Consider the following 27,914-nt stretch of genomic DNA (forward strand, 5'->3'; position numbering starts at 1 on the left):
TGTTAACAGTAAACTCTGCATTTTAAAGCACTGTGTGAATTCAAAAGCAGAATAATAACTTCCTGTTCAGCTCTGGTGGGGATGCTGTGGTTGTTCGCCTGGGAGAGCCCCTAAAAGGTGGGACTATCAGGATATTTCATATGGCAGACACATTGATTTAATCATCTGGCTGTTTTTTCGCCAAATCAGTTGATACTGGGAGTTGCAGCCTGTATTTAGTTCAGATCAACTTGAGTGTAGTTCACACGTGCACCCTTGTATACATCAGGAAGATGAGCCCAATTTATTGTCTTAAGAACTGTATTTGCAAACTATTTGATACCGTTTGATCTGGGTATCGTGTCTTTTTTAGGTCATTTTCCGGAATTCCATTGTAAGATCAAACACCATATGTTACTGATTTCCTGTGATGTTGTCATTATGTTAAATAATATTATTGAAACCTGAAAAAACTTCAAATCTATTGGCTACAGAAATGTTGGCAAGGGTGGGAGACTTCAACGTGTGTCTGTGTGAGAGGCCCTTGGTTCAGTAGCACAGGAAGAGCCCAGCATGATGTCGGTGTGGAGGATCCATCAAGCTGCAGTTCTGGGAGATCTCATTTGGATTCTCATCTCGTTGTGAGTGCGCGTGTGATCACTGCAGGATCTCATCATCATGCCTGTGTCCTTGTGAAATAGACAGCTGCAGTTCTGCGAGAATTCACTGGGATCACATCCTTATGTCAGTGTACGTATGATCCATGAAACAGTAGTTATGTGAGTACTCTTTGGGATCATATCTTGGTGCGAGTGAGTGTGTGATCAATGAAACCGCAGCTCCGCAGGGTCTCATTGGGACCTCATGTTGGTGTGAATGAGTGAGTGTGTGATCCATGAAACCGCAGCTTCGCAAGGTCTCATTGGGACCTCATGTTGGTGTGAATGAGTGAGTGTGTGATCCATGAAACCGCAGCTCCGCAAGGTCTCATTGGGACCTCATGTTGGTGTGAATGAGTGAGTGTGTGATCAATGAAACCGCAGCTCGGCAGGGTCTCATTGGGATCTCATGTTGGTGTGAATGAGTTAGTGTGTGATCAATGAAACCGCAGCTCGGCAGGGTCTCATTGGGATCTCATGTTGGTGTGAATGAGTGTAGGCCCTCGGGTATTGAAGAATGCCAGAACTCAATGCAATGTCTGTGAAACCTTAAGTGCTTTTTTACCATAGTAATAAGAATATCATGTGCTTACCTTTGTGAATGACAATCTTGGGTCCTCTAACCTCTACATCTTTCACGGGCCAGCTCTGCCTGCATGAAATCAACAGGAACAGAAAACTTGAGGGGCAACACCAAACATCATGTCACACATTGTAGAGTGTTCTAAACACCAGGCGGCAATCACAAATTGTGGGAGCTTGAAGCTCCTATTGGTGGAACTAGAAAGTTTTATTTCACATGCTTTTACATTTTTTTTTAAAAGTGTAGGGCTTGTACCAATCTCAGGTTTTTGTTTTTTGGACCGAAAGTGATTTTCGAACCAAGTTTATACTTTTTTGTACTGTTAATAGGATATTATAATTATCATATACAACCTAAAAAGCAGTGAAGTTTGTCAGTTAAGGTTAGCTACACCGACCATAAATCCCACCAATGGGTTTCTCATTTATTTTTGTTATCTATGGCATTTGTAAGTGCAACACTCACCAGTTAGACGGCCTCTTGGCACTGCAATAAACAACATGGCGTTGGATGGTATTATTGTACTTTCGGTTAAGACCACATTCCAATGTTGTCAGACACTCTACAAATTACTAATCTGGTTTCTCCAGGGAACAGTCCACCCCCAACTGCCGGGAGAGCCCCCCTTAGAAGGGAACACAAGCAACCTCAAAAAGTGTTCAGCTGAATTTGACCTCGTCAGTCGGGTACAGCTTGAGTAATATGGTACTGTGAGCATGGGACCGACATCTAGGCATACTCGTTGGACTTAAGGCATCTTTCCATTGGTATTAAGAGGGACAGAAGACAGACCGCAGCAGTTCATGAGTGGTTACTGGTGAAGTAGACCTGTTTCTAGACCCAAGACAACAATAGGAGGGAGTGTCACGCATCTATGAAGAAAGGTTTTTCCCAAAATTGGAAAGGTTATACCGTAAAGTAACATTCAATATATCTTGACATGTGATGGAGAGTAGTAGATCCTAAGTGGAACGAAGATATTCGTTGGGATTATTGTAATGGAACTGGGATGTGATGTATAATGAGCCATGGCAGTGAAGTGGGGCGTGAAGGATGCACTGGGTCCTGAATTAAAAATAATTGGTTTCTGGGAGCAAGTGTAGGCTGGCGTGATGTAAATCTTCGATAACATGGAAAGCAGGTAGTACTCTTTGGTATCTTTTGATGAGGAATGGTGGAATATTGACATTGAAACAAATACTGTAGTCAAGCGCTGCCAACATCATCTTTCTTTGAACAAACTAAGATAAGAAAGAATCCCTTGAGTCTGTATATGAAAGATGCCGGTTCAGACCCCTTGAGTTAGGCTAGGCTCAGCACGGAGGCCAATGACCCAAGATTGTGATGAACGGGGAAGTATATTGGAAAGGGGCGACCACTCGGTCCCCCCGAACGTATGGCAGAGTACCTCGATCCCCCCGGGAAGCCATTTTGGGCGGGAGGCGCGTCTCGGCTGGTATGCCCGAAGCGGCGTAGCCGGGGCGCGCTTTTTCCCGCCCTAGAGTGGGCTGGCCTAGACACTGACGCGGCTGGCCACGCCCTCGGGGCAGGCAGGGGCGGGTTTACGCCCGCCCTGAAGACGGATAAAAAGGGACGCAAGACCCGAAGGCATCCTCTTGTTCCTGTGCTCTGAAGCTGCACCTCCTCGCTGCACGTGAGCTCGAGACGGAACGAAGAGCCAATTTTGAGCGTTGTAATCGTTCTTGTTTGTTTTGCAGATACTCTGTTGGAGAATGCCGAAGAAGGCGGGAAAGCGCATGACTACCGAACAGATGCTGCGTATTCTCATGAAGGAGATGACCGAACTAAAGAAGCGAGTGGATAAGAACGAGGAAGGGGGACCAAAACGTCCTTTGGCGGGAGCAGCCCCGGGAGGGAAAAACAAGAGGCCCAGGAGGGGAGCAGCGGGAGAAGACATCCCGGGTCCCAGTGCCCCACTCGAGGCACCAACTCCCGTGCCGAAGGAAGGGAATCCGATTCCCGTTGTGGTCACCCCCGTGTCCGAAGAAGATATGCCGCCCGAGCTGGCAGCACAATTGGCAGCGTGGTTGGGTAAAGGTAACGAGGGCGCCACGGCTGTCGACGCACAGGCGCTGATGAAGCAACTGCGCGAGAAACGAGAGGCAGCCAAGGTGTCCGCGCCGGCTGCAGTAGTTGACAAGACACAAGGGACGAGTACGACCTCAGAGGCAGCGTCCGGTGCAGGTAAGCGGCCATTGCCGATTGCGAGGGATGAGTCAGCACCCTCTCGTAGAGAACAGTTGGGTCAACATGTGCCTTTGGCGATTAAGGAGAAGATTTGGGCGGGGGAATATGTAAACATCTTCTCGTTGCTTGTTGATCATTATGAGGTGGAGCATGTTAAGGGCCAGAAAGACCTCATGCATCCGAGTGTTTGGCGCGCAAAAATGGCCGCCTTTAAAGTGAATGAGAGTATTGGCAATTGGGGCAAAGCATGGGGGATTTTTACGTCGATCTTAGGGGAACGTAGGCCTGAGTTGCTTTCCGAGTTGCCAACCTATCAGTCGCGAATCATGGGGTACTCGACATCACACCAGGGTAACCATTGGTTCTGCTACGATAATCTGTTTAGAAAGGCGAAGGAGCATAACAAAAGCTTAACCTGGGATTGTTACGATTCTTTGACATGGGATAAAATGAAAGAGACGGGTATGTTGAAAATGCCATTGGTAGGAAGTAATGTTGGCGAATCCTCCCGCCATTATGGGGGGACGCCCTTTCGTTCAGGTACGGGTACCGAAGATTACTCGAGACCTGCCGGCAATACAGGAAAAAGGGGGTTCTGCTTTAATTTCAACAGAGGTAAATGTACTAGGCCACAGGGATCGTGTAAATTTAAACATGAATGTAGTGGATGCGGGTCGTCCCATCCTGAGTCCACGTGCAGAGCCAAAACGGGTGATAATGGGGGGAGAGGAGGCGCCAAACAGGTCTAATATAGTCCGAGGGGCGCCTTTACCTACCCCGATTGATACCTTGGCGATGATTCCCTGGCTCAGTGAATACCCGGATCGTACTTCTGCTGGGGTGCTGCGGAACGGATTTTCGTATGGTTTCCGCATCCCGGTAGGGGACTTTCAGGGTGTGGAAAAGTGTAAAAATCAACTTTCCGTCCTGCAGCATACGACCGTAGTACAGGATAAGATCCGGAAAGAGGTGACTCGAGGTCGGGTCGCCGGCCCGTTTAGTGTACCCCCGGTGCAGAATTTTGTTTGTTCCCCTTTAGGGGTGGTCCCCAAGAAGGACCCAGGCGAGTTCCGACTGATTCATAATCTATCAGCTCCACGTGGTCTTTCTGTAAACGATGCAATAGATCCAGAAGTGTGTTCGGTGCGGTACGCATCCTTCGATGAGGCCGTAGCCATTTTGAATCGCCTGGGGCCCGGGGCGCTGATGGCGAAATCAGATATCGAGTCAGCGTTCCGATTGCTCCCGGTACACCCAGACGACCAGCGTCTCCTGGGATTCATGTTTCAGGGTTGTTATTACATGGATAGGTGTATGCCGATGGGGTGCTCTATATCTTGTGCCTATTTCGAGAAATTTAGTAGTTTTCTACAATGGGTCTTCACAAGGAAGACGGGTTTCCAACATGTAATGCATTACCTTGATGATTTTTTGTTCCTTGGGGCAGCCGGGGATCTCGAATGTGGCCAGGCCTTGGCCGAATTTTGTGTGTTAATGAAACAGTTTGGTGTGCCATTGGCACCAGGTAAGACGGTGGGTCCTGCGACTTGCCTTGAGTTTCTGGGGATCGAGTTAGATTCCAGTGAGGGTTGTTTTCGTTTGCCAGCTGACAAAGTGGGGAAGTTCAGGGCAGCCCTGCAAGTATGTATAAATGCATCTAAAGTTACGCTGCATCAATTACAGCAGTTGGTGGGACAGTTGAATTTTGCCCTGAGGGTGATACCAATGGCCCGCCCCTTTTCCCGTTCAATTTCCCAAGCTATGGTCGGCCTAAAGGAGGGCCATCATCGCACGAGACTAACGGCGGAGGTCCGCCAGGACATGCGTATTTGGTTAGCATTTCTGGCGGATTTTAATGGTCGAGTGGTCTGGAACAAACCAGCCGTGTCCTCTGACGAGCTGGGGCTATGGACAGATTCAGCAGGAAGCATAGGTTTTGGTGCCATCTTTGGCACAAAATGGTCGGCACAGAGGTGGCCGACATGGTGGCATGACAGTGGTCTGACAACTAATATTGCTTTCCTGGAACTTTTTCCCATTTTGGTGGCCCTGAGAACCTGGCCCGAAGGGTTCAAAGATCACTCTGTCGTATTCTGGTCTGACAATATGACCGTCGTTGAGTGCATCAATAGTCAGGCAGCACGTTGTAAACTGATTTTAAGACTGCTCAAAGAAATTGTATTACTGTGTATGCAACTGAATGTGCTATTCAGAGCAAAACATGTCCCAGGGGTAATGAATCAGGCGGCTGATGCACTGTCTCGTTTTCAAATGCAGGCTTTCTCGGGTTTCCTTCCCTCAGCGGACCCAGAGCCGGCACCCTTTCCCGAAGCTCTCTGGTCTCTCGGTGCCCCGAACTTCGTCACCTCGTGGGAGAGAGTCTAGCACCAAGGACGAGGAAGGCATACGAAGGGGCGTTTCGGTCCTATTTAGGCTTTTTGGGGACTGATAGAGAGAGGCTTTGGGGTCACGAGGAATGGGTAGTGAATTTTCTGATGTCCTTACGTAGGGCTGGGAAATCGGTGGCTACGGCCCAGAGGCATCGTGCTGCCATTTCCTTTGTTGCCAGAGCGCATGGTATCCAGGACCCGACAGCGTCTTTCGTTGTACAGAAAGCGCTGCGTGGGTGGCAACGCCTTGAGGGTCGCAGAGTAGATGAAAGGCGCCCGATAGGTTTGGATAGGTTGTCCCAGTTGTTGGCCACACTCCCGGCCACATGTTCATCTCAGTTTGAGGCGGTACTGTTCCGAGCCGCTTTTACGCTAGCATTTCACGGGGCGATGCGGGTAAGCGAACTGGTTGCAAGGAACAAACTGGATGTGGCAGGGGGTTTGTGCCAGGAACACGTTCAGATCAGGGGAGAGACAATGACTGTCTCCTTTGTAAGGTCCAAGACTGATCAAGATGGGATGGGTGACTGCATAATCATACGCAGGATTCCCGGGTCCTCCATGTGTCCGGTAAAGTGTTTAGAAGATTACCTAGCACGAAGGGTGGCATCATGGGGGGGGACTTTGTTAAGACACGCAGACGCCACCCCACTGACGAAATTTCAGTTTCAGCGGGTGCTTGCGATGTCAATTGCCGCTGCGGGCTTGAACCCGGGCGAATTTGGGACCCATTCCTTTCGGATAGGGGCTGCTACGGAAGCTACAGCCAGGGGTCTTAATGTTGAACAAGTGAAACGAGTGGGGCGTTGGTCCTCCAATTGTTATAAGAGATATGTGCGGTTGCACATGTTGTGAAGCTGTAATAATGTACTCACGCTTCTTGTTTTTGTTTGGTTTTCAGTTACGCAAGCCTACGAGGCGGGGCGGACTATGCAGTCGACCCAACACCGGGCCAGCGGTCAGACATCACCGGCTGTGAAAAAGGAGGTGTGGGTCGTGGGCCACTCATACGTGAGGCGTGCCGCGGACGTATTCAAAGCAGGTGATATGATTCACGTAGCTGGGGAATACGGGTACAGGGTGTCCTTCCACGGAAGAGGCGGTCTCTGTATTGACCAGTTTCAGTCATTTTTCGAGGGTCTGTTAGGGCGGACGAGGTCACCGCCGTCTATAGTCATAGTGCATTTAGGGGGCAATGATTTGGTCACCACCGGTACCGGTAGACGACTTCTCCTGGAGGCAATGCTTTCCACTGTAAGTTGGTTGGCGAGGAGAGTTCCGGGGTGCAAAATTGCGTGGTCCCATATGATCCCACGAAAGGTGTGGCGGGGGGCTATTTCTATTCCTGCTTTGAATCATTCTGTTAGAAAACTTAATAACAAAGTGAGTAGGTTGTTCCGTTCCAGGACATTGCATTCTATTTCGCATGGCTGTATTAATGATGACAGTATGTATTTGGGGGATGGTGTGCATTTGTCTCGGGTGGGGAATGAGTTACTCATAGGAGACTTCTTAGCATGGTTAAAAACGTTACAACATGACCTTTAGGTAGGAGCTTTGTGGGGGGTCCGGATAGCCGGTCAACTATCCGGCCTGTGGCGGTAAGGTCATGATCGGTGAGCACTAATTGGAAGATCCCTATGAGTGGGCGTCACCCAACACGGATGGGAGCGCTCGGGAGAGGTGGCCTTTGGCCCCTCAACGGGGAGGCGGTCCCTTCTAAGGATGGGTCGCCGAAAGAAAAGGAAAGGCGGTCAAGGCCCCTTCCTGTGTAGGAGGGGTTACAGCCCCCTCCTGGGGAATTTCCCGGGGCCAGTGACGTCTGCGACGGCAGATGTGGTAAGTTGTGCGGGGTTTGGGGGGAGGTCTACGATACCTTCTAGATAACCTCACACGAGTCCTCGAACGACCTTTAACTGGCGTCGAGTTTATTGGTGCCCCCGTCAAGTCAAGGGAAATTGGTAGTTTGCACTTGAGGTACGCCTCAGTGCTGTCGCCCCTCCCAAGTGGGGGGGGGTATTTCTGGTTAGGGATCTTGACACCGGTTACGACCTTGCCGTTGGCCCTTAAACGTTAGGATGTACAATTTCAATATTTCAAGAAAATGTTTTGTAGGATGTTAGTTCGGCTAGGAGAACCTCTGTATTAGAGAATCTGTTAAGGTTAGCCAAACATCGCAATGTGGTAATGAAATTGTACATTAATATGAAACTGTTTAACGTTTTAATTTTGTTTTAATAAATACGGCCGGGAGGGTCACTCCCTCCCTCTTCCAAAAACTTCAAGAACTGTTTCCGGTTTCCCTCCTTTGGGGATTGTGTTGAGAGGGGGTGGCGGGTATCTCAGCCATATGCATGTTCTGATGGCTTGAAGAAGACCACTGCTATGGATTGGCAGTGAGGCTTAGGACAGGGCAGCCAAAGGATGGAAGCAGTTAGAAGAAGCGGAGACTGTAGAAATAAAAGTTCTTTAGGATGAAAAGCAATGACATCACCACTGATATCATGCATGACGCCACAGAGCTGGTGATGTAGAAGAAAGGATGGTGTTCCAGTGGCAACCTACAGACGAGCAGAAGTCCTTACAAAGACCACAACCTGTATATTATGTAAGGTATTTCACATTTTCTATATGCCGCCAGGCCATTAGTGTTTCCCAATAGGCATACGCCTAGGAACAACCTTCTCTGTTTTACAAATTTGCGATTCTTGTTTGTGATGCACAAGGAACCAAAATAAAGGAGAGTTTCTGCTAACTGATGCACATGGACACAAGGTAAATGATGAGTGTTCCCACTAACAGCAGATGCTAGCACAAAGACGGTATGATGACCAAAGGCTGCAGTTCCACTGGCAGTCACCAGAGGACCCAATAGGGACTATATGGAGTTTCAAAATTGCAGTTCCAGTAAAAACCAACAGTGAGATCACAAAAATATAAAAGCAATCCTGTGCCCAAGGGGTAATCTAAGAAGCTCAAGAAATGTTGATATGGACCCAAATATGGTGGCTCATCCGCATATTATGAATTTAATGTCCATTTAATTTGAGTATTTCCCTGCTTGATTTGCATGTGCTACTTAGTCAAAAGAGAATAAATGTGATCAATATAATGCACATTGAATTTATATTATTATGTTCTGCCATGTTATAATCAAATTTACATCAATATATTTCCAGTATTTAATCTAAATGCTGACTGCTTTTACAGTATTTTGTTATTGATTTCTAAAAGTTTCTAAAATGCAGATAATTGCGTGCTTTGTTTATTATAGTTATTCAAAAGAGCATCGTTTTGCATAATAGATATAAGTGAAAGCGCATCATGCCACTTTCTGTTATTTGTTTATACTAAGAGTATTAAGAAGAATGAAATAAGGTTATGAAAAATGATCACAAAGAGTGAAGGGTGGAGGGAATCTGCCAGATGACACTGGGACAGGCCATGGAGAATCTTATCTCCAGTTCTAGTGTAAGGCTACCATTGGCTAATAAGCATCAGGGCAGCTGGCTTAGTAAAGCGAGAGTAGCAGAACCTGTTGTTGCATTGAACATGAGCTCTCTTGTTCAAACAAGGTGTATAGGTGTACACCATCACTGAAACTTGAAATAAGTTTTATTTTCTGCTGTTCTAGAAGTAGAATACCGCTTAGAAGTGGAAAATTTATGGTAAGATCGCTAAACATTGATAACAGTAATCAATCATGCTGGAGTATTTCCTTTTATGCCCCCTTTTACTAATTGTTGCTACTGTCATTGTATTTGCCTTCTTAGTGGCTGCAATTCATATTGTATGCACTAAACAAGGTTTTAGATTTTTTTTTTTATCTTTAAAATGTATCCTATGTGTTTGTGGGTTCTTTGGTGTATAACTTCTTAATGAAAGAGGGTTTGAGATTCCACTAACTATCCTTGTAATGTGTTATGGGATTTATCATTACCTGAAACACATTTCGCTCAAACATGTCTTAATGGGTTGTGGGGTGGTTGCAGTACAACCGTTTTTCTGATTCAAGTGATGCATTGACTGAGTCTTTGGTGCCAGGGGGTCAGAAAACAGACCTCTGTTTTTTCCTAGGAAAATCTAGAAAATATATCACACAGAAGTGTACAGTATATACCCTAAGGTGCCATTAGATGCGAAAAAATTGCCATTGTATAGTTAAAGAATTTAGGGCCAGATGTATCAACATCCGTGTTTGCGATTCTCAAATAGCGATTCTTTTGAGAATCGCTATTTGAGAATTGCAAAATGGGATGTATTTAAAAATTCGCAATTCTTTTGCGAATTCTTAATATTCCTTATTTGTGATTAGCAAATTGCGAAATCGCAATTAAGGAATAACTTCCCATTCATTTCTATGGGCCAGCAGAATCACAAATTGAGAATAATAATAATAATAATTTTAATTGCTGACATTTTGTCCTTGGTCTTGTCATGTGTCAGGATATGAGTAGTCAACTGAGGTGGGGTATGGCTACAAAGCTAAAGGCCTTGAGCTGTGGCTGCCGGTAGAAGGACATGGGGTTTGGCATGTACCGCCAAAGGGTTTGCCTAGGTGGCATTGGGTGGAGCCTCTAAACAAAAATAGTGCCCTGCGCCAAGTCCTGCAGCATGTGTGGGGCATGGCCTAGTTTATCACGTATGGTAGAAATGCCATAGGCAGCATAACCTTCAAAGCGCCCTTAGCCATATTCACAGTATCCCGGGTCATAGTATTTTATTAAATAGACTAAAGCTTTTTATACCCATCCATAACCACAGACCTGGTGTAGTCGATAAAGGACTTTGCTCCCGCCTGCTGCTTACTATTGGTTCACTGCAGTGTCGCTCTTGGTTGCTGTATCCTAAGTGGTTCACACAGCAGAATGTCACTTCTGTTTTTGGCAGAGGAGCCCTGCCTAAGTTCATTTTCCTTCTGCTTCAATCCTTTATCTGTTGTTTCGGAAAACTATTTTTTCGAATTATTGCAGCGTAGCATGCCAAGGTTGATCTTTTATCTTCAAATATGACGGCTGCGCCTTTCTTTTGTCATGCAAGGCGCAGCTTGCCTTCAAACATACTTTCACTCTCAGCGGGGCGAAATGGATGCAGCACTTTTTTTTCTGCCGAGTAATATCGTTCACAATTGTAAGATAAGCATTTGGAGGCAGAGCGCAGCATGTGTAATAGAAGGTGTGGTGGCAGACGTGAATCCCCGGACTTCTTCCACCCCCGGTGCTTCTGTCCACTAAAGGTGCTTGACCTGCCCTTCTCAGCACTGGGTCACTGTTGTGTTTTCCCAGTATGGTGTGAATACGGATGTGCTAAGGAGGATACCAGACCGACCTCTTTGTGTGATTGTGTTTTATTTTGAGGAGGTGACCGTGCGTCCCACCACAACCTTTACCATGAATACGTTTATCACAAGAATTGTTTGAGAGGCAAACATCGTTGATCACTACATTTTGTCTGCGAAGAATTAAATCTCGTACAACGCTCCTTTGATGTACACCATATCTTTCTTGCCCTGATGAAACCTTGTTAGGTGAAGCGCGTTGGCAGCGACTTTCTGAACAAAAACAGAATAAAGGTCAAGATTGACTTCAACAATTAAGAACCATGAGTCTTAACTCTAAGTTAAATATGTATTACTGATTGTAATTTAACAACAGATATGTGTTGCCTCTCAAAAAAATCTTGTGTAAAACTATTTCTTATTAGATGAGCCTCAATCTTGCGTCCACATCCTGTGATTGGGGAGAGGATGTTGTCCGTTGGCATAAACGCCCGACGCTGGTGCTGGAAACCAGGGTTGGAGCCCCAAGGTCGCGACTACATCCTGCGATTCTGGGAAAATCACTTAATCTCCCCGTGCCCGAATGTGTAAATACGGTGCTCATGTAAAGCGCTCCAATACCTTCGGGTCGAGTTCGTGCTATATAAAATATGCATAATAAAAACGGTCAGCTGACCATTGAGGTGGGCAACACTCCCTTTTTCCCGAATTGATTTAAGTGACTAGTCCTGGCAGCTTTTCTCTCTTGTGTCTAGTTTATCATGAATAATCCTCATTCTGTGGCTCTTGCTAATGATGAGGAATGCTGGCTGCAGGCAAGGAAAGTATACACTGCTTGTCTGTGGCAAGCCTGTAGGCAGAGCCTGGAGATTACAGGCCGAGCAGGGTGTGGGCAACTCATCTGACAAGCAGGCACTCGCCCAGAGGAGCCCACCAGTGACTCTGCACATGCGGCGTGTAGGGCTGGCCCTTGCAAAGGAACATTAGGGATAGTTAAACCCTCCGATGCATTACCTGAGCAGGACATTGGGACACCGCTGTACAATGTATATGCTCCCCACTAAGAGGGATCCTCTTCCCCGGGGGCTCATCGGCAAACTTCAAACTCCGCCGTCTTGATGAAAAATCCATAGCAGCAGATCTCACAACCACGTTTAACCACCTGCTGGTGTCTCTGGTCAGTATGCAGATTTGACTTTTTAGGTCTCCCCTTAGCTGTCTCACCAAACTATTTTCTTTATTTTTCTTTGTATTTGTAGATGTATTTAGCACAAACTCGTCCGAAGGTATTGGAGAGTCCTACATCAGCACCAGTAAGGTTACACAAGGTTAGATTCACGTTTTGTAGGTATGGGGCGATTTAACTGATTTGCCTAGAATCACACAGTATATTGAGCCAATGCCGAGACTCTAACTTGGCTAACCAGTTTCAAAGTCGGTTGACTGATTGATTGATGGGCTTCCACCCAGGCCCTCCTTCCTCCACTGTTCTTTTATTGTCAGTGGTGTAACGAAACTTGAGGGGGCACCCTGCATAGTACATGAAAGGGTCCTCAGGACTAACTCAGGTGCTCTTGGGCCAAGTTACTGTGGTGAGGGGGCCTCCTGGAGTTCGGGCCCCCCTACACACTGTGGGGGCTGCAGGGGCCACTCGTTATTGTGTCATTCGCGTTAGTCCCATGCACCATTGCTACAGCATAGGGCATTCCGACAGACAGCTCACCTATACCATGCACTCCCTTCACTTTGAGTGAAAGTGTTTCGCTTGAGCATATAATGCACCCCCGCCTTACAAGTAGTTGTATTGTAATCCAAATACAAGTAGTTTCTTTATTTTTATTTTCAATGCCTTTTTAATTTCTTTGATTCTTTGTATTTTTTGTTTTATTGCCCTCACTCGAGTGACCCAGCTTTACTTTAATACTCCTGGCAGTCCTTCTTTTCCCCTCCCTTTCCTCTTTTCAACTTTCCTGTTTGTCCTGGCAACTTCTCTGCTTCACTCTGCCTAGCCGCCTACATGTGCCTGTAAACAAATAAATACTGGCATTTGTTAAAAGTCTGTGAATTGACACAAACAAAGGCTTCTGGATTTTTCTTGAAGATGTTTTGAAAAAGTTGAAGAATAACTTTTGGTACTCAATACGCTTTGCACTGCACTGGTGTGTGGGCGTGCTTCAGACATTTCTGTAGAGACCCTTTGATATAAAGAGGAAAAGTATGTTTACTTGACAGGCAGAGGCTTTAGCATTTGGAAGTCTCATTTTAGGAGTTGTCTGCGTTGCCAGAGGCATGCCTGAAGCACAGTTTACATTCACTTCATGCAAATAAATGATTTCAGCAGAAATATTGGCGTATTCCCAACATGTACTATAAACATAGTAAGATGAAAGAATGGTTTAGCGAGTTTAACGGTCACCACTGAAAAATGCAGGGATTGGAAGGTCTAGCGGGCAAATCTGATTAAGTTCGTCTGCATTCCATCCTTCTAGGGTCTGTAAATTCAGTACCATTAAAGTGTGTAATCGTAGCACCAGTGTATTGGGTAATGGTAATACTTGAAGCATTTAGAAATGGTAGGAGTGTACTACATATAATCAACGTCTTATAATAGCAAATAGGGTTTGACACAAAGGAACACAGGACCTCACGACAAATTATGAGCAACAGCCAATAAGAAGGTGATTTTACATTTTAACAGAACTCTTGCATCCCAGAAGGTAATGGTGAATGAAATATATTTAAGCACGCTGTGTGTATGCAAGGTGCCACCTGCCCCCTCCCCAAAATGAACACCATGTAACCTTCCTAAAGTTGGGAAAGTGGCTCAGCAACATAACCACTTGTAGTAAACATTTTGTGGCATTTGTAAGTCACAATTTGAAATCCAAAAGAGGCCAAAATACATTTTCATCTATCTATATCAGATGTTAATTAAGTACCATTAGGTTTTTTAACAGCAACACTTGCACTCAAGGGAACACCTTTGTATGCAAACGTATTACCACATTACCAACACCATTACCCTGCCAGTGCCAGCATTATCACCATTGTTACTGCCACCAGTAGAGCATCTGAATATCTCCCACTTTAACCTCACATTTAAATACACAGCACACGCAAAGTTAGCAAAGCCAACCCTCCTTAGGAAAGATGCCTTCAAACTTTCATCATCCATCCATTCATCCATCAGCATACCATGTAGTGATCAGTAGTAGTGGACACGTCCTTAACCATCTGTCACTGTAGTGAGGCCTACAGGCTCACTCATCTTTTTAAAGTTCAGCTGCTTTATGCTTAACTCAACCTTGGCAGGTAGTTGTGGGGTGCTGTACAGAGCAGGAGTAGTGACTCTGTGTTTGAGGTATGTGTGCCTGGGAAGGGTACAGTACAAGGATGGAGCACTGCTGTACAGTGCATGTGTGCACGGTACATGTACTAAGTGTATGTATGCATGAGAAGAATACATTACGAGTGATGCAGTGCTGTGCAGTGTATGTGTGGATAAAGCATGTGATTGGTGTAAGTGCGCTTGTGTGGTGTACAATACATAAATGGTGAAGGATTATGCAGCGGGAACATGGTGAGTGTGTGCTGGCAGTGAGTGTGTTTGTAAATAACACACCCTGATCGAAAAGCTTCAGTGCTGAACAGTGTGCTTGCTGAGTGTGTGTACTGAATACATGTGTACATGTAAGGGTACAATGCAGAGCAGTTACCGTGGTGGCCCGAGTGTGCTGTGAATGTTTACTGAATGAGTAAGCCTGCAATGATACATTACATGGTGAACCCTAGGTTCTACTTTGGGAAGCCAAGACCCGCCTCATGAAGACCCGGGGAGGAGAAAAATCGGCTCAGACAAATTTGTGGATCCATTTAAAGCATGGATAGGAAGTCATTCTAGTAAACAAAATTCAAAGGTATTTCACTGACATACCACATATTTCCCCTACACAACCTCACACCACACCACATAATTCCACGCCACACAGTGCCACAAGAAAACTAATCAAATCCAACACATCTTTCCCTTCTACTTCCAACATTCCTGTCAACTCTCCCCCACACCCCCACTGCCCCTCTCTTCTCTCCCTCACACTGCTACTACCTCCTCTCATGTCGCAATCTCACAGTCCCCTCTCATCCCTCCAACTCCGTATCTCCTCTCTATAATGCCTACTCACACATTTTAGGCACAGTTTCTTTCCCGTGCCCTTTCAAGGTATCTGTCCCTCAAACCAGCGCTCTCTTCCTTTTCTGAGTGTGTCTTCGTCATACTCCGGGCCTCCCTCTTCATGTTTCTGTGGCCTGCTCTTCCCTTCTTACTCTCTTTCTAATACACTCTTTCTGCTCCTCCATCTCAAGTTCAATCACCACTTCCTGCACAAACTACATATCCCTCTCTATCTTTCTTTCTATCTATTCTGTGCAACTTTCACCCCTATCGATTCACCATGCCACAAAATTCCACTACACCAATACACTCCACACCACACAGTTCCACAACTAACTATTACAATACAACCCACATATTTCCACTCTGCACCATATACGTACACTACACTCCAAACCAAAAAAACATCGGTAAAAGACATTGTCATTTACAGCACCATAGCTTTAACTCTCGCAAATGAAAGACCAATTGGGTTGCAAATGCTTGTTTTATACAAGATTTTTAAGCTAGGTTACTCTTTTCTAACCACTCCTAGTTTTTAGAGAAAGAGACACTTACACAATCATTTACCCAAAACCAAAGAAGTGCGCTAGAGAGAATCTAGGGCTAGATCTCAGGTATCCTATTTCCAGATCCAACAACATCTACATTAAGTGACATCCTCTAAGCCTCAAGCAACATAATTGATTCATAACAAAGAAAGTCAACTTCAGTCTATGCACTAGAAAGCATCTACCCCTATGCAATAGTGGCTTGAGTCCCACAGTTGGAAGCGATCAACTTCTGGCACGTTAAGTCAGTAAATTGAATACTTTTTGGTTGTAACTTACTTGCCGTGACCTTCATGAATCGTCAGATTGTGTCCTTCGAAGGAATATTCTATCCATGGGTCATCTTCCTCTTCCATTTTACCAGATTGTGAGTGGGCCTTTGCCACCATGCGCCATTTGCCAGAAATCTACCAAACAGAAATTAACATGAAATAAGCTATAGATCCTGTATCTAATCCAGCTGGTACAGACCGAGAGCATGTGAAGCAGCAGGGATCAAGGGAGGTGCCCAGCGAGTGAGAGTCTGGCTTGAGGGAGGACAACTGGTACGATGGTTCAGAGCCTTCCTCTGCTAAAGAAAGAGCCTTAGATGTGCAGTTATGTTTGAGTTCAACTAAACAGCACAGTGAGAGACTTCCTGATCCAGAAACACCACCACTAGGACAGGACCAGCCCATTGAAATGGCACATGGCTGCACAACATGGCAATTATTGAACTGGATAACTCTGGGGCTGGCACAAGAATACAACACTTGCCTGCCTTGCTGCTGGCACGTCCAGTGGTGCCTTCTCTACAATCTGTATCGAACATATTTCTACAGGAAAGAATACATTTTTGGGGGTGGGTGGGGGCCAGCATATCATTGAGGCCTTCACATTTAGCACCTCCCAGATACAGTCTTTTTGGCTTCATATGGGTCTTCTTGCTCAGTGTGTTTCACACGCTTCAGGCAAGGGGAACAGCCTTTACGACGCGGCCGTTACACCGTGTGGCGTTACACCGCGGTTTTTTCAACGCAAGTCGTTACCACGACTTGCGCTGGAGGGCGCTGCAGGACAAGGAATTTTTGTATTTACAATCTAACACCTTCCCTACTGTACGTAAGCTGGTGTTGGAATAGTAAATAAAAAAATTCCTAAGTCTGCACCCCCTCCAACGCAATTCGTGGTAACGAATAGCGTTGAAAAAACCGCGTTGTAATGGCACGCGGTGTAAAAGCACGCATTGTAAAGCCGTACAACCGTCAGGCAAGTGAATGGCATCCAGGCTCAGCTTTCACCAATACTCATTAGTTTGCAACCAGCTTCATGAAATGGACCAATTGTGCCTACAATGCCTGGGGCTGTGCAGTTGTCACCAGAGCTGATCACTCAGGGAGAGTCATGACCACATGATGAACTCTACAAGTTTTCTACTGGGCAGAGGAAGTGTGCTTCGAATGAAAAAGAGATGTTCTATTGCATTTATGGCCTTTTTGGAAAGCACTTTTGCTTTTTTTGGAATGTTCATACCGTAGTTACAAGCAGGTTATCGTTACAAGCCAATGATGGAGGTTATTGACCTCATTGGGAAAAGTCTTGTTGGATGCAGTAGGTCTGACACGTTAATCTAAAAAAGTTACAGCAAAGGCAGTAGGATTATCCTATTCATACTGAAAAACACATGTTAAAGCCAATAGGCCTTTTTTTAATAGATGGATAGATATTACACTGTGTTAAAGCCTGGAGCCAGGTTTTTTTCTTACATACATTCTCAAAGATTACCACTCTAGGCAATGGTTTTGCTGCTTATGTTGGTCATCTTCTCCTGCAAATCCACTTTGCACTGAGATAATAATTGCTGTTCCATATTTAGAGGGTGTTCTGTTTTATTGTGCCAACTGTGTTTTTGCACATAGCAAGTTTTCACACACACAGCTAACTTTAAGCATGAACTTACAACTGCCCGCTTTACTGGTAGCTAGGATCTTGAATTCCAAATAAATTCATGCAAACAATTCATTACTGCTGATTCCATATCTTTCTCTCCGCGATTCAACTAAATAGCTAAAATGCTTCTCAAGGAACTAAGGGCCACATGTACAAAAGTAAGTGTTTGCGATTACCAAATTGTGTACAGGATGATGCCCAGGTTGCGTGCGTGGTCTGTCGGTTTGGGTGCGCTGCCTAGGGCGGGGGGCCACCAGGAGTCATCCCAGGCGGAGGGTGAAGATCCCAGAATGAGGACTTCCGTCTTGTCCGAGTTCAGTTTCAGGCGGCTGTTCTTCATCCATTCGGATACCTCTTTCATCCCTTCGTGTAGGTTGGCTCTGGCGGTGGCGGGGTTGTTGGTGAGGGAGAGGATCAGCTGGGTGTCGTCGGCGTAGGAGATGATGTTGAGGTTGTGCTGGCGTGCGATGGCTGCGAGGGGGCTCATGTAGACGTTGAAGAGGGTAGGGCTGAGCGAGGAGCCTTGAGGAACACCGCAGATGACTTCGGTGGCTTCTGATCTGAACGGGGGGAGGCGGACTCTCTGTGTCCTTCCGGCGAGGAAGGAGATGATCCACTCCAGTGCCTTCTCCTGGATTCCGACGTTGCTGAGGCGCTGTACTAGGGTACGGTGGCAGACAGTGTCGAAGGCCACGGAGAGGTCTAGGAGGATGAGGGCCGCTGTTTCTCCGTTGTCGAGCAGGGTTCGGATGTCATCGGTGGCTGCGATCAGGGCGGTCTCGGTGCTGTGGTTGGCCCGGAAGCCAGACTGCGACAGGTCGAGGGATCCGTTCGTCTCGAGGAAGGCGGCCAGCTGCTTGTTGACGGTCTTCTCGGTGACTTTTGCAGGAAACGGGAGCAGCGAGATGGGGCGGTAGTTCTTGAGGCAGTGGGGTCGGCTGATGGTTTCTTAAGTAGAGCGCTGAGTTTGGCGTGCTTCCAGCACTCCGGGAAGGTAGCGGTGTTGAAGGAGGTGTTGATGATGTCCCGCAGGTAGGGTGCGATGACAGTGTCGGCCTTGTTGAAGACGTGGTGAGGGCAGGGGTCGGACGGAGATCCGGAGTGGATGGAGTTCATCGTGCGGACGGTGTCTTCGGTGCTGATCGGGGTCCAGGTGCGGAGGGTGGTGGTGGGGGGCACTGGTTCGGTCGTGGCGTGCGTCGGTTGAGTGCTGAAGCTGTTGTGTATGTCTGCGATCTTGTTGTGGAAGTAGGAGGCGAGGGAGTTGCAGAGGTCTTGTGAAGGGGTGATGTTGTTGTTTCCGGCGTTGGGGTTGGAGAGCTCTTTAACGATGTTGAAGAGTTCCTTGCTGTTGTGTGCGTTGTTGTCCAAGCGTTCCTTGAATGCAGTTTTCTTGGTGGCGTGGATCAGTTGGTGGTGTTTTCGGGTGTTTTCGGGTGGCGAGCTTGAGGGCAGTCATGTTGTCCGGTGTTGGGTCTTTGCGCCAGGCTTTCTCGAGGGCTCTGCAGTTCTTCTTGGAGCTCTTGAGTTCGTCGGTGAACCATGGGGCTTTCTTTCTGCCGGGTCTGCTAAGCGGGGTCCTCAGAGGGGCGAGGTCGTATTGGCAGTCGCTGATCCACTTCGTGAGGTTGTTGGCCGCTTCGCTGGGGTTCGTTGCGCTGGTGGGTGGGTTCTTGCTCAGGGAAGTTGCGAGCTGGTCGGCTGTGATCTTGTTCCAGCTTCTGCGTGCAACCTGTTGCTGGTGGTGGTGGATCGTGGTCCTTCTGAAGCTGAAGTGGACGCAGCTGTGGTCCGTCCAGTGGAGTCCGGTGGCGTGGCTGAAGGTGATGTCCTTGCTGGATGAGAAGACGGGGTCGAGTGTGTGTCTGGCGTAGTGGGGGGGGTGGTCACCAGCTGCTTGAGTCCAAGGTTTGCGAGGTTGTCCAGCAGGGTGGTGGTGTTGCGGTCGTTGTTGATCTCCAGGTGGAAGTTGAGGTCCCCGAGGAGGATGTAGTCAGCGTAGAGGAGGGCGTGCGGGCTGAGGAAGTCGGCGATGTCTTCGCTGAGTTGTGGGGTCTGTAGATGAGGGTGCCTCTGAGGGTCGTCTTTGGGTCGGTGTGGATCTGTAAGTGGAGGTGCTCGGCGGGTGCGAGGGTGTCGTCGGTGTTGGTCGTGATGCGGATGGTGTTCTTGTGGACGATGGCGATGCCTCCTCCAGTCTGGTTGACGCGGTCCCTCCGGATGATCTTGTAGCCGTCTGGGATGGCGATGGCGATGTCGGGCGCTGAGGAGGCGTTCATCCAGGTTTCCGTGAGGAAGGCGACGTCTGGGGCTGTGATGTCGAGCAGGTTCCAGAGCTTGACGGCGTGTCTGTGGACCGAGCGGGTGTTGAGCAGGATGCACTTGAGGTGGTTGCTGCTGTTGCGCGTCGTGGTCTTGGTCAGTGCTGGAGTAGTGCAGGTCCGGATGCAGGCGAACTTGCAGGAGTGGCAGCAGAAGGGTCCGTGGGTGCGTCTCGGGGTGGCTCAGTAGCAACCCGGGGTTCGGCCGGCGTTGGGTGCGTAGAGTTCGGTGGCGTCGTAGGTCCGGCGGGTGGGCTGGAGTCTGCGGGGGCCAGAGGTCCTGGCACTGGGGCGCGCATCCGCTGCGCGGTCGCTGAGGGGGCATCATAAGAAGGAAGCCAGGAGGGTGGGTCAGCTGGGAGGCGGGAGCGTGGGATCCAATCGGTTGGCGGGGCGGGGCCGCAGGCAGGCAGCGGCGGGAAAGCGAGTGCGGGCTTGGCGGGCGGCCCTGCGGCGGCTGGGGGGCTCGCTGACGGCGTTGGCGAGCAGGCAGGCAGGCACAGCAGCAGGAGGCAGGTGGCAGGAGCAGGAGGTACTAGGAGCGCTGGGGTGACCAGGCCGAGGCGCAGTGGTGAAATGCAGCCTGTCCCAAGGATGCTTCTGAGTTCAGGCGTGTCTCTAGAAACAGCTCCTGATGAGATCGGGAAAAATCTCATATTTTGCATTCGTAATCCATACAACAATTGACATTAAACAAAGGTTTTCTCTGGCTATATCCTTTGTAGTAGCTGCTATAGTGAGTAGTTGTTAAACCTGCACCCTTTGTTACTGCATCTTGGTATTTCCCTTCGTAGCAACCAGGCTAATGCAAACAGCATCCAGAGGGACTGCAATTCTCGCTTTCTTTATTATCATTCCCTCTCCATCGCACATCCTCTTTAGAGGTAGTGTTATGGAACCAGTTTCTCTTGAAGAGTGAACATTTGTGCTTTTATTCTAGATAAATTGTTGCCAACCAGAATTGTAGAGTTGACCAACATGAACAAGCCCGCTTTGGTTTGCGCTCAAGTTCTTTACAGTAACTATCTTGTGCAAACAGCTTGGTATGACCTTCCCTCCTCGCAAGACAGTGGAAGCACACCACCAGGCTTCTCCTGCTCGTACACCATGATTAGTCACAAAGGTGCTTGCATTACAATGGGAGTGGATTGCAGGAGCATGATATTCTGCACCCACTACACCTGTTAGCAGAACATAGTCTTCTACTCTGATTATGTCCTGCAAGATGCTTCTGATATCAGAGGTGTTGCTTGTGCCCATCCATGATACATCAAGGGGACCTAATCACCGCCCTTTACCTCTGTCTCTGTGCTTAGAAGGCTGGTCCCTGAGAATATTCCCTGTGGCTATTTGGAGTGCCCCTGCATCCAATATGAAAGCTAATGGCCGAGATTCTGACACTTGGTCATGGCTAAAAGTATTAATCCTCTATCATTTGAGTGACATTTATAGCCATGTGAAAAATGTCTATGTAATGCAAAATCTTTTGGGATTGGATAAATGAGGTGGGGGAGTAAATAGCCTATAAGGGACTCATGTGCTGTTCGCTGACCAGTCTGTGATAATATTCTCTTGCCCCTTGTAACTTGGGTAACCTGATTGGGAAGCTGCAGGTAATAGGTGTAGTCCGCCTGGCAAACTCAATAAGACGAATGAGCTTTAAGGAGCTGTACCCTGAATCACTGTACTTGTACACATATTTATGAAGAGGCCACAATGTTCTGGGCTAGCAGCACATTCCCCTTGTGAATGCATGTATGTTGTGTGTTATAATTCCCTTAAGTTACTTTATCTCCCATAAAACACGCTACCTCATTCCTGTGGTCTCTCCCGCCTTCTCTCTTACCCCCCTCCCTTTTCCACCTCTTGGAATGTTCTTACAGTTGAGACAGAGGCTGCCTTAGAATGTTGACAAGGCATCCTGACTGGCAGAGTTGGTAGTCGCTGAGCTTGTAGTGCGATGTGTTTGAGGTTCCAGAGTGGAGGCCGTAATAAAGAGTCACTTGAACTTCACCTACCTGTTCCAGGCGTCTTTGTAACACTGGCGATGACTGGTCAACGTCAAGTATAGAATATACCTTGTGGCCCACAAGGTTGAGGTACTGTTTCCCAGCGTTTTCTCCTCGCAGCGGTAGCCCAACAATTTGTGTTCCTCACGTCAACCTTATTGCGGTGAGATTTGCCACAAGCCCTCTACTTTCATCACTAATTACTGCCCTGGAACTGTTATCGTTCCTTCAGCGTGGGATACTGTTTGTGTCGCCTACCAGCTGACTTCTGCGCTGACAGGCACAGCTTTATCCTCACTTCAGTGACATTTTAGCACTCCTCTTTGATCAGTTTTCCTCACTTTTGTAGTTTCGTTTGGCATCGGTTCCTGCGGCGTAGGATTGTTGATTGTGGCGCCTGCCAGCTGCCTTCCGCGCTGACTGGCACAGCTCTTTGCCTTTCCACTGACAATTTTGCTTCACCGCTCCTGTGGTTACCTCTGTGTGACTCTCTTCCCTTCTCCAGAGGTTGCGGTGTCAATTCCCTTAATCCTTGGGAATGTTTAGTTTCGCAATCTGCTGGGTGCATGATCGTTTCGAATGCTGCCTGTGTGACTGGAAACTGTGATTTATGGTGGGCGACACCGCTTCATTTATTGACTTTGTAGAACTTGCCAGGGCGGCACCGCTGTGCCAGTTTCTGTCTTCGGAGGAGCGCCCGAGGATGATGGTTGCTCTCCTGTGACACGCCTGAGGAGGCGAGGCAGTCTTGAGGGATTTCTTGCGCCACCTGGACCATAAATCGCCCTTAAAATGAAGGACTAAACACCGGAATCTCAGCGCTACGAGGTGATAGGACTTTCAACTCTGTTCCGACATGAATGGCATGTTTATTATTCACTGAGCCTTCAGCTGCTGTTCCGGCAAATCACCATAGCGCTTTTCGCGCCCTGAGTGAGGTAACCGGTTTTCACATTGCAGCACGTCTTTGCCATCGTGTCTGCTTTCATTCACTGGCTACGTGGAAGGTGTGGTGCCGAAGGATGTCATCTTGATTACTGAAGTGAGTTATGGCCGTCTTTTAAAACTTAGGGTCACTTTCTGCTCTTCATTAAGCCCCTGCAATGGGGGAACCGGTTTTCACAGTGCACGTCTTCATCTTAATGGCTGCATTCTTTTCACCAGCTGCATGAAGATATACTGCTGTAGGCTGTCATTTGAAGAATAATTAAGGAAATGTGCTATGGCCATGTTATCTTACTTAGCATTCCCTTTCTGCTCTTCGTCACACTGTGAACAAGCAAAATAGGAGCAGTTAATTTAAAGATGTCAGCAAGGGATTTCACTTTTACAAAATGTTGATGTTTCTTCAAAGCATGCAATGATGCTTTGAGGTCAGGAAACTACCAGAGTAAAGGGCGCAACTAAGAACTAAGGCTTAAGGGGCATTTTGGGGGCGTGGCTTAGGCACCAGCGGGGATGGAGGCTCCCCCGAGGGGCTCCGTGACGCCGTAGCCGACCGGAACTTTCCCTGGTGCTACCAACGATTACAGGACTTGCCGCACCACTTCTATTTACGGCGGATTATCTGCTGCATCTTTGGAGCTAATTGCCAACTTATGGGGTGAGCGGAAACGCGATTTTCGAGCATTTTGCTTTCTCAGAGTTTTGCGTCTTGGTGCGGCTGCCATTTTGCGATGCTCCACACCTCACAAACTCCTGCTCTTCCTCATTACTCTGGATTTTGAGCGCCTTTTTACCAGGAGGTGTACTCATTTCCTCAAAACTCCTCAAGGTCTGAACTGTACTTTTATTCTCTGCACCAGTCATGTGTATTATTGGATTTGGGCTCTTCTTTTTGTTTTACTCAGCACACATAGTCACTATGGCCGCCATTTTGAGCTGCTGCTCTCTTCATGACTCTACGACTCATCCCCTCATGTGACTTCTCCTCTCATGATTTTTCCAGCATTTTCTATCTGCATATTTTTTTAACTCCCGCCTCTTCTCTGGATATTGAGGTTAGGTGCCATTCTTTTTCTTGTATTGGGGTGATTGCGATTTAATGCTTCATTACTCGCACCATTTTGCTCTCAATTAAGTACAAATTGTGTACCTAGTGGATTTACTTCCTCATTGACAATGGCGCGCCAAAACCTCACTCAGCCTCAACCAACGCCACAATCCCTGGCTGATGTTAACCCCTTTAGTGTTTTGCAGGACACTTCTGAAGATGTTGTACCTTCTGCTCGCTTAAATGCAAAACTCATTACTAAAGGGTCTTCTACGACATCTTCTACTGGGAAGAGAGTGAAGGTGAACCCGCCATCACCCACCAACACATCTTCATCCATTTCCATGGAACTTATATTGGAAGAGATACGCTCACTGAAACCTTTTATGGAAGAAATCCGCTCTCTTAAACCATATATGGCTGACACCAATACTCGCCTTCAAAACCTGGAAGATAACTGGTCCCATACAGAACAAAAAGTGGATCACTTAGAGAAATCTCTCTCCTCAGGCCAATCTTTTACAGCAGTGGTTCCTGACATGCAGAAGTAAATTCAGACTCTTAAACAACAGGTGGAAAATTTGGAAAATCAAAATAGACGCAATAATCTTCGAATTTACGGTCTCGCTGAAAACCTTGAAGGATCCAATCCTATGACCTTTTTTCGATCCTTTTTACCTCAGCTTTTGGGCCTTCCAGACTCTCCACCACTGAACATCCAACGAGCACATCGTTTAGGTCCTCCCTCTCGCATCTCTACTTCTTCATCGTCTACCGTAAAACCCAGAGGTGTCGTTTTGTATTTTTTGTAATACATAGACTTACTTAAGGTTCTTCCGTCTGCTAAAAGGAAAGGTAAGATCTCCTAGAATGGCTCCAATCTCTTCTTTACACAAGACTATGTTAAAACTACGGCGGACCATCGCAAGAAATTCCTGGAGATGAGACCAGCTCTTCGTTCCTTGAATGCTCGTTATGGTTTATTTCATCCGTGTCTGTTCAAAGTGACTCACAACAATAAGACGACGAATTACGAAGACCCGGACCAACTTCAAAAGTTTCTTGACTCCTGCACCACCGATTCTATGGACATTCTTCATCAGTAATTACTGTGCAGGTCCATTGATATGAATGCTGTACCCTGTTTGTTGAATGTCTCATCAAGCCGTTCTCTTTCCATTTTTATCCCCTTCTGTGTCCATTTTGTACTTTTTCCTCTGTATTTTATTATGTATTGTAACTCAGTCTTTTACATTGTATTTCGTCCTTATCCTTTTGTGATAATTTAACGATATTTTCTTTGCTCCCCTCTAGATGCGGTTTATGGTTCCTCTCACTTTTTACCTCTCGTCTTCACCTGGAGATTGTTTCGCCCTGCGTGCTTCTCTGTGATCCCTCCGGTTTGACCTTGTCTTCTCCCCTTATGGCTCCACCACCCCCTACCTCCTTGTCTTTCTGTGGTATGTCTCCTTCTTGTTTTCTTCCAAGTTGCATATCATGATTTCTATACATTTTTGTTCTCTGTTTCTTCTCCTTCTCCCCTTTTCCATCTTAACTTTTTTTCTTTTCTCCTCCTTTCTCATGCTCCCCCTTTCCGGTCTTTTATTACCCTTATCTCTTTTCTTTCACCCTATACATACCTTCTTTTCTCTTCTTTTACTGAATTATACCTCTTCTTTATTTCCTTACTATGTTTTTTCTACTTGATATTAGTACTACTGGTTTGCATTGTTTTATTGTTCTCTTATACATTTCTTACAATATATTTCATAGTTCATCTTCACATGTTTTTAGTCAAGTTGAACATATTTTTGCTTCTGATAACAGTTTCAGTATTTTGACACTTGTTCTCAAATCTGCTTTTGTTCTTACTCGAATGGATACTTTAGATCTTGTTTCTATTAGTATCATATGTACATATTCTAACTTATTCTTTTACATTTAGAGTTTTAACTTGGAATGTTGAAGGAGTTAATAACCCTATAAAACAGCAACGTGTGTTAAGTCATTTAGCTAAATTAAATGCTGATATTGTTTTTATCCAGGAAGCTCATTTATCAGAGATTGAAGCGAATAAATTGAAGAGAGGTTGGGTGGGTCATGTCTTCTCGTCTCCTGCCCTTGGGAGGAAAAATGGTCTGTCTATCCTTTGCCACAAAAAACATAACATTACTGTGCTACATCAAGAAAACAATCTAGAGGGTCGTTGGGTAATTGTCAAATTACTTATTGATCAAATACCTTTAGTATTGTTTAATATATATGCTCCTGTTTCTATTGACAATTTGTTTTGGACTTCAATCTCTGATAAGCTTGTTACATTCAACGTTGATTACATCATCTTTGGAGGTGATTGCAACCAAGTTTTTGATCCCATTTTAGATAGATGCTCCTCAGTTAAATTCTCCAACACTAGAATGCACTCACAATTCACCTCTGCCATTTGTCGCAAAGCCTTGTCTGATATCTGGAGGCTTTGCAATCCTGATCTACAGGAATATACTTTTTATTCTCCTCCTCATAATTCGCAGTCCTCTTCTTCAGTAAACCTCTATCCCAACTTGTCTCACACTCTGAAATTGGTTCTATTCTGATTTCCGACCATGCTCCTGTCTTTGTGGACTTTGATTTGCTCCCCTTCTCTCCTCATTCTTGCAGATGGCGTTTTAATAATACACTACTTTCAGATCCTAATTTCACAGACCAATTCACTTCTTTTGTGACTGAATTCTTCTCTCTTAACTCTTTCCCAGACTCTTCTCCAGTAATGATCTGGGATTCTTTCAAGGCGGCGGCTAGAGGTTTTATTATCAACTTCATTTCGCGGAAAAGAAAATTCTTTGAGAAACAACATACTCAACTATTAGCTAAAGTTAAACATCTATAATACTCTTATTACCGTACGAATTCCGACACTTCCTTTAAAAAGCTTATTGCAGCTAAAATATCCTTTAATAAATCTTCCACAGAAGCTGCTTCCTCTTACCTTTTGAAAAGTAGTGCCCGGTACTATGGAGGACAAAACAAGATGGGCAAATTCCTTGTGAACTATTTAAAAATTCGTAAATAAAGGACAAAAATTGAATTAGTTCGTAACAATGCTGGTGACTCATTTTTTAAAGACGACGACATTCTCAATGAATTTGTTTCTTTTTATAAGACCTTATACACACCAGAACAACACCCTTCATCTGCTGCGTTCTCCTCCTTTTTTGACTCACTTCTTCAGCCTTGGACTTTTCCTCTTTGGATACTGACGTCTCTTTATCCGAAATTAAAACAGCTGTTTCCAAATTAAAAAGGGGTAAAGCACCTGGCCCTGATGGCTTTACTATTGAATTCTATCATGATTTTTCCTCTTTATTACTTCCTCATTTTCTATCGCTCTATCAATACTTTATACAATGTAACTCTTCTTCTGGTTCTTTTCAAGAAGCAGTGATTTGTTTAATCCCCAAAGAAAATAAGGACCCTTCTTTATGTAAAAACTACCGCCCAATTTCCTTGGTCAATTTGGATTATAAGATTTTTGCTAAGATCCTTGCTCTTCGTATTGACCTCATTCTTCCATATGTTATTGGACCGGAATAATCTGGTTTTGTTAAAGGTCGTCTGTCTTCAGATAATTCCAGAGTCTTTTTATATATTCTCAGTAAAGCCTCTTCCCTTGACTATCCCATTGCTGCTATAGCATTAGATACTGAGAAAGCTTTCGATAGAATTGGATGGGATTTTATGTTTCAAGCTCTTAAATGGATTAGTTTTCCTCCCAAATTGATTTCTTTCATCTCATTATTATATTCAGATCCGAAAGCCTCTATATTTGTCAATGGGAAAACTTCG

The 27,914-nt window shown here is 46.1% G+C and overlaps 1 protein-coding gene across 2 annotated transcripts in view; it reads right to left on the reverse strand.

Annotated features, from left to right (window-relative positions):
* Positions 1 to 27,914, reverse strand: part of LOC147717815 (uncharacterized) — a 304,391-nt gene that overhangs the window by 17,556 nt on the left and 258,921 nt on the right. The window contains exons 17-18 of one of the 2 annotated variants that reach the window (XM_086924601.1): positions 16,099 to 16,226; positions 1,232 to 1,290 (exon numbers count right to left, since the gene is read on the reverse strand). In XM_086924601.1, coding sequence (XP_086780727.1) covers positions 1,232 to 1,290; positions 16,099 to 16,226 — 187 coding nt within the window. Of the gene's footprint in view, positions 1 to 1,231; positions 1,291 to 16,094; positions 16,227 to 27,914 lie in introns of those variants that run through there. The other variant, XM_086924600.1, reaches the window with a different exon arrangement.

This window comes from Lissotriton vulgaris, chromosome 5, assembly GCF_964263255.1.
Source record: "Lissotriton vulgaris chromosome 5, aLisVul1.2, whole genome shotgun sequence".
Taxonomy (NCBI): domain Eukaryota; kingdom Metazoa; phylum Chordata; class Amphibia; order Caudata; family Salamandridae; genus Lissotriton; species Lissotriton vulgaris.